Source organism: Populus trichocarpa, chromosome 17 (assembly GCF_000002775.5).
Source record: "Populus trichocarpa isolate Nisqually-1 chromosome 17, P.trichocarpa_v4.1, whole genome shotgun sequence".
NCBI classification, from domain to species: domain Eukaryota; kingdom Viridiplantae; phylum Streptophyta; class Magnoliopsida; order Malpighiales; family Salicaceae; genus Populus; species Populus trichocarpa.
This window is the reverse complement of record NC_037301.2, coordinates 12901409-12914728: the sequence shown is the minus strand read 5'-3', so window position 1 is coordinate 12914728 and position 13320 is coordinate 12901409. Positions and strand designations below refer to the sequence as shown.

Here is a 13320-nt window from a genome sequence, read left to right as displayed (position 1 = left end):
GAATTATCTTGTCAAACCTGTAAACCACATTAACTTTATAGAAAAAAAAATTATAAAGCTAAATTATCAACCATCCAAATATTAAAAAATAAAATCAACAAAAAAAATTTTGAAAAAAAAATTCATAACAAAATTTAATAAAAAAAACGAAAGAAAAAGGAAAAAAAACCACGTGTTCAAGATATAGCTTTAAAACTCGGCTTGACAAGCCAACATGGGATCGAAACAAGGCCATGTTTAAGAAAAAATAGGGGAATATAGAAACTCGGGTTAATCCAGCAAGACTCGGTTAAAAACTCAATTTCAACATGTTAATTATTTTATTTTATTTTTAACAAAAACAACGTTGTTTTACTTAATAAAAAAAATTGGGGTTACAAAGCTAAATTCTCAACCATCCTAATATTAAAAATAAAATTGACAAAAAATATTTTGAAAACAAATCATAAAAAAATATAATAACAAAAAAAAAAGGAAAAAGGAAAAAGGAAAAAAAAAACCATGTTCAAGCCAAAGTTTTAAAACTCAGCCTGACCCGATAGGTCAACCTGGGACTCAGATGACCTGGGGCCAGAACCTGGATAGGTTTAAGAAGAAAAGAGGGAAGGTAGAAACACGAGTGACCCGGTCAAAATCTCAGGTTGACCCTATAAGACTCGGTCGGAAACCTGATTAAAACTCGTTGACTGTTAAATTTTTATAACAAAAATAACATTGTTTTGCTTTATAAAAAAAAAAAATTGACCTAGAATGACCCGGTCAAAATATGTAACCTGAGTCTAGGGCCAGGTATTCTACCGGAATGAGTTTAAAAACTATGGTTCAAGCAAAACAAAAGAGAAGAAGGAAAAAAGGCCACTTATTCTAGCTATTTATCAATGTTAATTATCAAAACTAAATGAATGGATAGAAATATTGTAGTAATTTTTAATGTTTTGTAAGGAAAGTTACAATACTTTCTCCATATGCTTTAGTTTCTTTTAATAATTAATAATAATAATAATACTATTAATATATATTTATATAATAATAATAAATAAATAAAAACACAGCTGGAAGCAAGTATTTTTCCCTCACAATGAAATTTCATAATATTTTGAATACTATAAACAAACCATAACTTAATTTTATTTCATATGCTAGGTGGTCAAAGGACTGTCAGGAGTTTATTATAAGCTTTCAAGTACAAATGAACAAAACAAAGTGACTTCATGTCAATCTATAGTGCTGAAGGACATGAAAGAACAAAAACAATTGGACAAAATACTAAGTAAAATATTCAAATCTGAAGATCTGTCAACCCAATTACATGCATCTGTCAATTAACGCATATCACGTGTAAATACGAGGCTTGGCTACTTTGGCTAGTAGGTTTGTCATTCACATTATCATTTTGGATTTAAAACAATAATAAAATTCTTTTATTCTTTCTTTTTCATGATAATATATTTAAAATCTGGCCTTTAGAAGAATATAAAATAAGAAAATGTAGTCGATGGTGCAAATTTCAAGGCGATTAAAAAGCTTTTAAAATCCTTGATTCTAATTTCTGAACTTCGAAGTAACTCAATACAGTTGTTGTTGAGAAATATGCAAGTAACAGCTGCTATATAATCTATTTTTGGTGAAGTATTTACCGATCTACAGAATCTGTTGATAGAAAATAATATAAATAATATATTAGAACTTTATCTAATAGCTTAAGTTATTAAGTTGAGATGGTTTTTTGACATGATATCAGAGCCTTGATGACCAAGCGGTCACGAGTTCGAATTTCACCATTCTTATTTATTTGATAAAAATTAAACACAAGGTAATGTGAACATGTGCAAGTTTCAACCCCAAAAAACTTTCATTTAAAAATATATTAAAAAATAATATAAATCATATATTAAAACATTATCTAATATCTACCAGGTTTACAGCATAGCATAAGAAGTTCGTATTTTGTCAGATTTTCGGATAATATGCGCAGCAAGAAAATGAGTGCAGAAACTTTAGATGCTCAAGACACGTTTTCGTGACAAGAAAAGATGTTGAAATGATTCAACCAAGGGAAATACGAGACCCAGCAGGCTCTCGTCCAGCACAAGAATTCTATGTTCTGAACTTTTGGTACAAGCCCAGTTCTGAATAGTTCGAAGATCAGGCCTGATCTTGGAACCTACCATTAGCAAGAACTAGACTATGCATTTTTTCTACAACTATGATAATCAATAAATTACGGAAAAAGATCAAATTACAGCCATAACCAAGGCCACTATTTTTTTAAAAATAATAATTTCATTTAATAATCTCCAGCAAACTATATCTGTCACTACAATGAAAAGCTTCCTCGCTGTATATTTTGTTCAATGTGTTGTTTGCTTCAAATAGAAACCCGACTTGCACCAGCCCACTAGACTATGCATTTTTTAACAATTATGATAATCATTATACATAATTTTTACGTATTTTCCAAAAATCCTTTTGACTTTTCCAAACCCACATTTGACCTCCCGTCAAGGTTTCTTTGTAAATTTGGGCGAGGAAGAAGCATGAAATCACTTGAACGATTCATCATTCACTCATGGAAAGAACAGTTCACAGACTTCGACGGGCTCACAATCTGGCAAAATTTATTCAAAAATAGGCCATGGCCCGGTCCATGAACAAGCCCATTCAAGGTCAATTCTTCGAGCTAACTTGACACGATACACTCTCGATAATTAGTTGCTCTACCCGCCTTGAAGGTTTTCTCGGAGCTGGTTTAAAAATAGAAAATAGGGTAGAAATTAACTTTTATAATACTTTTTTTTTATTAAAAATATATTAAAATAATATATATATATATTTTCAAAATTTTATTTTTTATATTATTATATTATCTAAAAATAATCAAAAAATTAATTTAAATTTTTTTAATAAAAAACCGGTTCTACTATAGCTTTAAACAAGTCCTTAGAGCCCTATATTATTGCGGTAAAAATTATTTTTTAAAGTAATTATTTTTATTTTTATTTAAAAATATATTAAAATAATATATTTTTTAATTTTTTTAAAATTAATATATTAAAATAATTTAAGAATACTAAAAATATATATATTTTTTAAAAAAATTCAAAATTTATACAATTTTTTTTTATCTGCAATGTCAAACAAACACCTCATAGAACAGTACGGCCAGAATCTAGTCGCTTCCATAGGGATAGTTCCCACCTGTAGAGAGTAGAGAGTATAGAGCCTCATCTCTTTCACGCTCTCAATTTTTCGACAGACAGCCACGCAATCAAGCAAAGCACAAAAACATTAAAAAAAAAATGTCGACTGCAAGAATCCAACCAACAGTAACAGCAGCTTGTGTTCTGTCTTCCACAATCAAACACCACTTCGGTTTAACCTCTCTCCGACTCCCTACGAACCACTCTGCTGCTTTTAGACGCCAAAGAATCAAAAGAAACCTCACTGTTTCAATGTCCGCTACTTCAGTTTCTGAACCTCTTGAAATCTGTGTCAAAGCTTCTCTTACTGTCCCTGATAAACTTGGTGACTGTGAGTGAAACGTGTTTTCTTTCTTTTCTTTTGTTGGGTCATTTGGAAATGGCAATTGATGGGTCTTTTTTTTAATGCTTTGTTAGGTCCTTTTTGTCAAAGGGTATTGCTTACTTTGGAGGAAAAGAATCTGCCTTATGACATGAAGTTTGTTGATTTGGGGAACAAACCTGAATGGTAAGTTACTTTAAGCCATTTGCCCGTGTTCTTTTCTACAATGCCTTGAAGAAATTACGATATTAATGCGCTTTTCATAAAATGTTTCACGGCGTTTCGACTTCTTGACTCAGTTGACATGAATCCAGCTCCTTTGTTAGAATTCTGTAAACAAAACATCGTACTATAGTTCCATAAATTTACTAGTATGTTTTATGGTTGATAATTTCGTGGATTTCTACTGTAATGTTAGGGAAGGCTGGAGCAAAGTCGCAAAATGTTATGTAAAAAACACTGTCCATATTGTAAACAAGGCATTGTAGAGGGCACTGGCGAAATTGTGGGTGCTATCCAAAAGTTTTTGGATTATACAGAAAACTCCTAGAAGTTTCCAATTTTTAACTGAATGTTGGCGGAGCTCCCATGTGAGAATTGAATAGCGAGTAGATAATGATTTTGTTCATCTATTTGGAAATTTTTATAGATCTTCCAATTTGGGCCAACCCTTTACGTGCTTGGTGTTATTTACACTTATTTCAGAATATAAGTTGATTGTATTGGACTTTGAATAGATATCCTGATGGAAAAAAATACTTCTTGCTGCTGTAGCAAATAGTCGAATTCTATAATGACTTTGGGTGAAAAACGAATGCACTGAGCATGATTTGATCAACATTTTTGTCTAATCATAATAGTGTCGACTATACTAACCATCAAGAAAGAACCGCAGTACTGCCTATTGATGGAATTTTGAATTCAACCCACATTGGTCAAAATAAAGGCAGTTCCATGGTTTTAATCAAAGGCATTGAAGAAGAAGAAAAGCAAGTGATGGTGGATAACTATATTACTCTGTTTTGTCTACTTGGTTTGTATTTGACCATTTGTTTTATCAGTTATGTTTCTTCTTTGATATAGGTTCTTGAAACTAAACCCAGATGGTAAAGTTCCTGTGATAAAGTTTGAGGAGAACTGGGTTTCAGATTCAGATGTTATCACACAAGCATTGGAAGAAAAGTTTCCAGATCCACCATTGGCAATTCCACCTGAAAAGGCTTCAGTGTATGTTTTACATTCAGTGCTACAGAAATTACCACTGTCACTTTTACTTTCTGACCTAATAATGTTTTTGGTGCTTCCATTTTATGTGATAACTTTAAATTTACTGATTTATTTGTGAGAAGGAGGAGGAGGGGATTGCGGGGGATTGATGGTGGTGGAAACATAAAATTCCACTTATAAAAATCAAAATCATTTAAAAATTATTTTCTTCTGGTAAAGAAAATCTGGGACTGTCGTCATGTTTGAACTTCTGATTAAGTCAGATGCAACTATAGTGAATGGTTTGTTTAGAGTCAATGTTTGTTGAATTGCCACCTTTGAGGTTTTTGGAGAGTATTATATTTTACTAGAGTTTTCTAGCTTGAACTTTCCATATTGGAATGCTGAAATTGCTGACTCCACCAGACTACCTATCTACTTGTTCACAACCTTTTCGAGGGTGCAAAAAGTGTTTCTTATGCCTAGATGCAGAATCCTTTATATTTCCCTTCCCCCTTTATCATTCTCAGCTTCCAATGTAGAAGGCATTGCATTTGAGGTTGTTTGCTCAAGTAATTGCTATATTTCATTATCAATACAAGTCTTGGTCATTGGTTCTGTTGCTAATGAGGTGGATTCCATTGCAAATGAGGCTGAGTTCATTTTTAGTCCAAATCTTATTGATCAGAACCAGATCCCTTGGTTTTATTTTTGATTGCACTGATACTTTTGACAATCCACAGTTGGTGTTATGAATAGTAGTAGCCAGAAATATCAAAGGTACACCAAAGTGATGTTGTGGAAGTGGCAAAAACTGATCTACTGTTAAAACAGCTTGCAAAAAGTTTGGGATAAATGATAAAAATTTGAGAGGAAGAATTCTCTGACTACTACTTAGGGAATAAAGTTTAGTTAGACTGAGTTGAGTATGTTCGGCGTTTTTACTTTGAATGTTATTTTTGCTAGAAGTCCACAACAACATAGTAGATCCCAAGTTTCATATCTTAGTTGAGGTTTTATGTTATTGATTTTATTTATCTATTTCAATGCAGTGGCTCAAAGATCTTCTCCACATTTATTGGATTTCTTAAAAGCAAAGACCCTGGTGATGGAACAGAGCAGGCATTGCTCGATGAGCTTAGTGCTTTTAACGATCATATCAAAGAGAATGTATGTCCTTATCTACCTTGAAGTTCTGGTGGTCAGCTAACCTTGTGACACTGAAGAAAAAAGGAAAAAAGAAAAGAAAAAAAGAACTGCAATGATGTCATCCTTTTAATGTTATAATCAGCTTAAGCATGTGAAGGATTAATCTGATTGCAACGGAGATGCCTATTCATATTTTTATAGCAATGTAAATTGCTTTGGATTCTCATATTTCCTGAACATAGAAATTCTTCTTGAGTTCTGAAGTCGTAAATGACAGTGTTGGTGCTGCTTTCAAGACTTTAAAATGCATTTGTTTGAAACAATTGGTTGAGCAATGACATTTTATCTGTAGGCCTCTGTTGCTTCGATCTAATACTTTGTTTTTCAAAAATTTCTTTATGCATTGTCCAATTTGGAATCTGATGGTTCTTTTTACTGATTTATATGATTGTTTGTCTTCTCTCCTTTGAAGGGCCCTTTTATCAACGGGGAAAAAGTTTCTGCAGCTGATTTGGCCCTTGGACCGAAGCTGTACCATCTAGAGATTGCTCTTGGGCATTATAAGAACTGGTCAGTTCCAGAGTCACTTCCCTACGTCAAATCCTACTTGAAGGTATCTCCTATAAGCTAATCCTCTGATATGGTGTGTTACATATGTGAACATGTTTTGTGCAGCCAATGAATGCAGACTTTGTCCATGGTCTTTTACCCGTAACATTTGCTATTGCACCACTGTTACATAGGCATCTTCCCCTCCCTCACTCCTCTTCCTCGGTTGAAGTTGCTTGTTTCGCCTTTATGACTTCCATCATGCTCCATTTTTTTTTGGGGGCTTTGTTTCATAGCTTAGGTTCATTTGGGAGTGCTTTTCATGGAGCTGCTGTCCTATCACTACATTGTTCATTCGTTACAAAGAATAAATAAGTATATTACTTGGGAAAAGACCATAGAATATGAATTTTGAAGATAAGTATAGGTTTCATGTCAAAGTCCACAGTTGGCCTTGCAAATTCTGCTTCTAATGAATCAATAAGCTTGCCTCAGAACTCACTGTAATCATGCAGTGTTGTCTTCATGACTTCAAGTTCTTACCCCTATTTGGTTAAGAGGTGTACTGTTTCCTTGGGAACATATATAAACAATGTCATGTAGTTTAGGTACTTTTCCTCTTGCTACCTGCCAGATACTTAACGAGTAAACTTGAATGTCACATTACCAAGTACATGCAAAATCCTATTCTCCGAATGAGCAACTGGCATAGACATTGGACTCAATATGCTTGAGCAACTGGTTATTTTGATGCATGGTTTATGACGTTAATTCTGTGTTTAAACTATCGATAGAAGTATAGTTCTGCGGATTACTGGTTTAGTATAATCATAGCCATCTTGTATTCTGTATAATGATGTCTGGTTTTTGACAATGCTAAATTTCTGTTATTCAGGAAATCTTCTCCAGGGATTCATTTGTTAACACACGTGCTTTGCCAGAGGATGTCATTGCCGGTTGGCGCCCAAAAGTCATGGGTTAAAATTTCTTAAACATTCCTTTGAATAATTCTTTTGACATCCGTTCTTATCTTCTATAGTTAATGCGAGGTTGCAAGGTCCATCAGATTTACCTCCTCCGTGTGTACTTGGCCTTGAAACTAAATATAATTTTTCTTTCAGTTAACAGATGCAATTCTGTCACCACATTGTGGGGACGAGAAAAATCTTCCTATGTATATTTCATGAGTATGTCAGTGTGATGGTATAAATGCCTTGCTAAATGCTTCATGTGCATACTTACACTTCCCAGTGTTCCAAGTTGCACTCTTTTTTATGATTTGTTGTCTTGGTAAGTATAGTTCTTTGCCTAGTGCTCATATGAAAGAATGTTACACAGAAGTACTGAACTACCAAGCACTTCCGCTTAACTGCCTCGGTACTCTAGTGTCAACCCTATACGCCCACTGCCATACACATTCCTAGAGGCAGACAGAGCTCTTACAAAATCTTTGAAATTCTGAGGGCACAGGGCCTTTTATTCTTGGAGGTGATTCAACTTCTTTATGCCAAGGAAGATGGAAGCCTCTTCATCCATCGATCTCTTGAAGAACCATGGATATGTGTATCAAGCTTTCCTCCATGAATTCAACATGTCCAAGGGCACAAAAGCAAACATGACATCTACTGTGACATGGTTGTCCATGTTCATCAAAACAAGGATTTACTTACAGAACTTAAAAGTATTAATAGATTCTACATCGAATCCCATGCCAGAATACATGAATGCTGATGCTTAGAATTATGGATAGCGTAGCACACGATAACTTTTAACCTTCTCTTTTCCCATCTCTTTCTTGTCCTAATATTTCTAGTATAATGAATAATTGTTCTACTATCTTAGTTAAAGCTCTTGATGTTTGATACCTGAATTCATCAAGTGTTCTCCTCTTTTTCTCTTTTATGTCCTTGTAGGATAATCTTAATTTCGGGTGTGCTTTCTTTCTTGGTACGAGATTCTGAATATATATATTCAATTTTATGTTTGAAGGACTGGCTTCATTGTTGCTATACAAACAAGAGGCATGATTTATGGCATGAAGTACCTCATAGGCTGAGCTTGTCCTATACAATATACATGGTTAGGTTATATGCTGACAAAAATCACTTGAGTTGATTCAGAAAGGGGAGCGAAAAAAAGGCAGATTGACCATCCCACACTTTGGGAGAAAAGTGACAATTTTTCAGCTTCATGTAATATAAGAACCCCACGTCACACACTAAAACACTTTTTGTTAGCAATTGAAGACAATGGTTAATTGGTACGATTTTAATAGACCTAGTATTGAACCTCCATGATCATATAATAATAATAATCTTTGATTAGTGTTTTAGCCTTTAGGATAGAAAATGTAGATATAAAAGGGATATAAATATATTTAGTTAAAGAAATTGAGACAATGACAGAAATATAAAATAAATTTGTTTTTTAAATAGTTTTTAAGTGAACTTTTTACGTTTAAGAAAAATTATATAGGAAAATATGTTTCTCTGTCTCTACTAGTACAATATTAAAAATTTATTTTTAATTTCTTTGATATTTCTTTATTTTCATTTTAAATTCAATTTGATTGAAGCAAAGATCAGGAATTTATTGAATTATTAAATGATACAAAATGCAATATCATAAAAACAAAATTGTATAATATAAAAAGAATAAATACCTTGAAAATAGTTTAACTTACCAACAAACCCTCTATCCTTTTTTTTTTCATTTAATTGGTTTATGTTCAATATAGGGTAATAGATAACTAGAAATCATTTACCTTTTCAATTCGATCACTCTCCGTTTATAATTCTAAAAAAAACACTTAAAAATTAATAAGGAAAAAAAGTTGGAAAAAAGAAAATTAACAATTTTAAGTTATTTTTGTCTTCTTGTACCTGACCCCTTCCAAGCAGAAATTTCTAATTTCATCCGTGGTTTTAAATTTGAAAATAGTCTGCTGTACTTTGATTCTAATAAAATATCATCACAAGAGCAACAAATAAAAAAAAAAACAGTAAAAATGGTTAATCCAATAAAAGAAACTCACAGATAGACAATCTATCTGTAAATTAAAATGACCAAAAGACCTCAAATCTATGCTTTCCCTTACCTTTCCTTCTTTTTGCTCTGCCTTTTTGCACCACCATCTTCATCCTCTGTGAAACCTAAATCTTACCATACAAACTCATAAGTATCTCTCTCTCTCTCTACAGAAAGAGAAACCCATTTCCATTTTAACTTCAAAGAGAGAGAGAGAGAGAGAGAGTAAGTTTGCAAAAACCCATTTCTATTCTCCATTTGTATCATGTCTTTCACTTTCTTCATTTGTTAAAGATCATCATTATTTAAAGGTGCAGCCTTTAAGCTTTTTTATGTGAACTTTTGTTGGGTTTTTTTTCTTAGGCTCAATAAATGGCATCAAGTTTTCATGAATGGGAATCTGACCCCTTATTCTCAGCTGCTGAGGTGGTTCAAGACTCTGCTGACAGGTTAGATTCCATCATTTATTTCCATTTTCCTTTGGTTTCTATTTAAAGTTAGGAACTTTGGCTTGATTTTTGAATGTGCTTGATTAGAGGGCTAACGAAAAGATTTCATTTTTATTGATTATTAAGCTGTTTTTGAAGATTTAGTTTCTGGGTTCTTTGTAAACTTTATCTTTGATGGATTGGATTTCTTTTAGTTGTGTTTTTTTAGCCTTACTTCTATTGTTAGTACATCATGTTATGTAAGATTAGGTTTGGCCTATCCTTTTATTGCTAGTTCAAAGCACATAGCACATTGTGGTAATATTACCGATGTCTAGAAAAATTTAAAATAACCATTTTGCTAGCATTTCGTTGATTATTAAACTTAATTGTGGTACTGCCTGTGTTAGGCTCTCGTTCGGGGTTGAATTATTTTGTTCTAACGTGTTAACGTGGGAAGATGCATATGTAGGGTAGATTTTAATGTTGCTTTGAACTTAAGATTGCTGTTGCTGTTAATGTTTAGGATGGAGTCGCTTTTTCGCCTTCTATTGCATGAGCAGAATCTTGTTCGGAGTGAACATCCCGACCCAAGATTGCTTTCATCAATAGAATATCATAAGCGCGATCTAGCTACCATACTTGGAACTGCGAAATGGCAGGTATTTGCTGATGAGAAGCTTACTTTCCATTTTGTGGTTTTAGTTGTCTGATTCTGTTTATTTTCCCTAACAGCTGGAAGATTTTGAAAGAGCTGTTAATTCATCAAGCATAGCGAACAAATCTCAAGCCAGAGAAGATGTGATTTCCAGGCACAGGCAGTTTATTATAGCCATTAGAGAACATATAAATGAAGTGGAGAAAAGTGTGAAGGGCCGTTCAATGGATGATTCCATGAGAAACTCTGAATGGGTTAATTTAAATGACCAAGACAGAGATGTATTAGCATCATTTCTTACAGGAGGAAATCCCACTGAAAATATGCATCCTTATGAAATGGAAGAAAGTAGCATTTTGAGAAGATTCCTTGATCCAAACTCAGGTGTTAGTTTAAAGGATAATGAAATTGTTGAGCATGACAGCAGAGAATTTGAGAGGGTAAAAATGACTGGAGTTGGGCATGCTGATCATTATCTTGACTCTGCAAATGAGGATAAGAGAAATGTTGCTTCACATAACTCCACCGGATTAGGCTCAGATATGATGAACTCTCGGCAAGAGATCCATCATGACAGGCATGTTGGTGATGATCACTGGGACCTGGAAGCTAATGAAGCCAAATCGAGGAGCTTCTTCCATGAGATCAAGTCAAGAGGTATCTACAGCATCATGATCTTCTTTGGTTTCTTGAGCAACCTATGGACTGCTCATAGGAACAGAGTTGGTAGGAACTATACAAAGAGGTTGAAAGATGGAGAAGAATATAGGCATTCGCCTACTTACACTGAATCGTCTCATTCTGCACAGGTACCTAGATGATCCATGTTAAGGCTACTCTTAACTAAAATTTTGTTACCAGAAAGTCTGTTTATAGCCTTTTTTCTGGTAAAGGAAAAATCCACTTCTCAGGTATTGAAGCATGACAGCTATATGAAAAGTTCTGCCCAATCAAGGACTTTTTGTTGTTTTTTCATATTCACGGATCATTCAACTTTTTGTTGTTTCTTGGTGCTTTAAGAGTTGGAAGTTGGAAATTACTTGCATGTCTGGAAGATACACTAGATGCTATAAGAAAGTCTGATATCCCATATTTACAAAAAACATATTTAAGCATGATAGGATGACTTGGGATGCTAGTGAAAATGGTTCTTCCCTATCAATCATGTAAAAGCAGTAGATGCTTATCAGTTTGCTTCTCTATTACAGGGCCATTGTCTAGGACAAATGCTAGGATCTGGATACAGAAGCCTCCAAGGAATATGCTTTAGATTGCAATCAGAAGTAATGCACCTGGGCAGCAGCCTTGGGGCAAGATATCAAAGATTTCCCATTCATTTCGAATTTAATCAACATTCAATGAAAATGATATTGACAGCAATTCTTACCCTCATATTTTTGGGTAAGTCAACTTTGCATTATGAATTTCCATTACCTTTTTTCTTTCTTGATTTCAACTTGCAATTATTTACCACATCAAACTAGAGTAAGGTAGTGCATGAAACCTTTGGTCCCTTAAAATTTGATATCATTATGTAAAACCAAAATTAGAGTGAGTTTGTGTGATCCAATAGAAGGCCACATGATGATATATATTCCCTGTTTACTTATAGATGTTAGGTATGATTCAGAGGTGGTAGAACATTTTTTACTTTTAAGATCTTCTTGAATCAGAATTTTGTTTTGCATTTTCAAAACAGGGATGCTTTAACTAGCAGTTTTTTTTAAAGAAATTGAGCAAGCAGAAATATGATTTCATTATTTATAACCAAGAGTCATGAGGGTTCTACTTGTATTTATGCAATAAAATGCCATGCGAGGATATGATGCCCCCTTAGATGCTAGATGTGCTGCAAAGATGATGGAAAATGTCCATGTTTAACAATCAATTTTCAGTAGATACAAAATAAAGCTACAGTGCTTGCCTTGCTTCCTTCTCTAGCATGAGTTTCTTAGCACCCTAGATTTTCTACCTGAAAAGGTGGAACTTGCAGTAATTAGAGATCGCTATGTTGAAACATTCTCTTTGTTTCTATTGTAGCGCATTACTCTAGATATTTACTATAACTGTTCTACACAGACATCTGGGAGATAGACAATCAGCAACAATGACAGGATTCTTTTGAAATTAAATTATCTTGAATTGTGCGCTTGGTACAGGTATATTGGTGTCCAGAATTGCTTGAAGATGGTAAGTTGCTGCTAAAATCTGCAAGCAGCTAAGTGTTCTGACCGAAAGTTAGTTGGTCGCAACTACTACCTTGCTGAGGGGAAATGTGTAGCTGCTAATGAATGATGAAAAGATGAATTTGCTGGTCATGTCATGACTATTGGTCTCCACTGGTAATGCATTTTGAAAGTGTAACTGTGGATTCGGCGGACAGAATCCAGATTTTTCTTTTTTTGGCTGTTTGTGATGGCTTTTTATTAGCATTTCATGATAGCATAGTGGCATTGGTGAGTGACAGAAGATTATAATTTTATTTGTATAGTTACGTCAGTAAGCCAAGGCGTTATTGAGTATGTATATATTCTTTGAGTGGCAAAAGATGCTGGTCATATCTTCACTCGTTCACCCGCTTTATTGGCCGAAGGATCCATGTTATCCTCTAGGACCTCTACATGCATATTCTTTGAGTACATAATGGAACTTGCACGCTACTGACTATTTATGATTTGGCCATTCTCAGACAAAAGCAGAATAGGTTTTTTTTTTTTACCATATATTTTCCATGGTTAATGTATGATTTCAAATGTTGTTTGATATAGCATAACATAATAT

The 13320-nt window shown here is 33.8% G+C and overlaps 2 protein-coding genes across 4 annotated transcripts; both read left to right on the top strand.

Moving 5' to 3' along the window:
* Window positions 1-3146: 3146 nt before the first annotated feature.
* Window positions 3147-7701, top strand: LOC18099386 (glutathione S-transferase DHAR3, chloroplastic). Its single transcript, XM_006383268.3, has 6 exons — window positions 3147-3531; window positions 3618-3708; window positions 4606-4749; window positions 5781-5898; window positions 6350-6490; window positions 7322-7701. The coding sequence occupies exons 1-6, from the start codon at window positions 3300-3302 to the stop codon at window positions 7406-7408; spliced, it is 813 nt and encodes a 270-aa protein (XP_006383330.2). The 5' UTR covers window positions 3147-3299; the 3' UTR covers window positions 7409-7701.
* Window positions 7702-9471: 1770 nt separating this feature from the next.
* Window positions 9472-13215, top strand: LOC18099387 (uncharacterized). Of its 3 annotated transcripts, none has more exons than XM_024589460.2 (6): window positions 9472-9678; window positions 9817-9902; window positions 10408-10543; window positions 10617-11348; window positions 11748-11940; window positions 12699-13215. In XM_024589460.2, the coding sequence occupies exons 2-6, from the start codon at window positions 9826-9828 to the stop codon at window positions 12722-12724; spliced, it is 1164 nt and encodes a 387-aa protein (XP_024445228.1). In that variant the 5' UTR covers window positions 9472-9678; window positions 9817-9825; the 3' UTR covers window positions 12725-13215. The 3 variants fall into 3 exon arrangements, with proteins under 3 accessions (XP_024445228.1, XP_006383331.1, XP_024445227.1); XM_006383269.3 differs by having other exon boundaries at window positions 9472-9682; XM_024589459.2 differs by having other exon boundaries at window positions 9472-9902.
* Window positions 13216-13320: the final 105 nt, after the last annotated feature.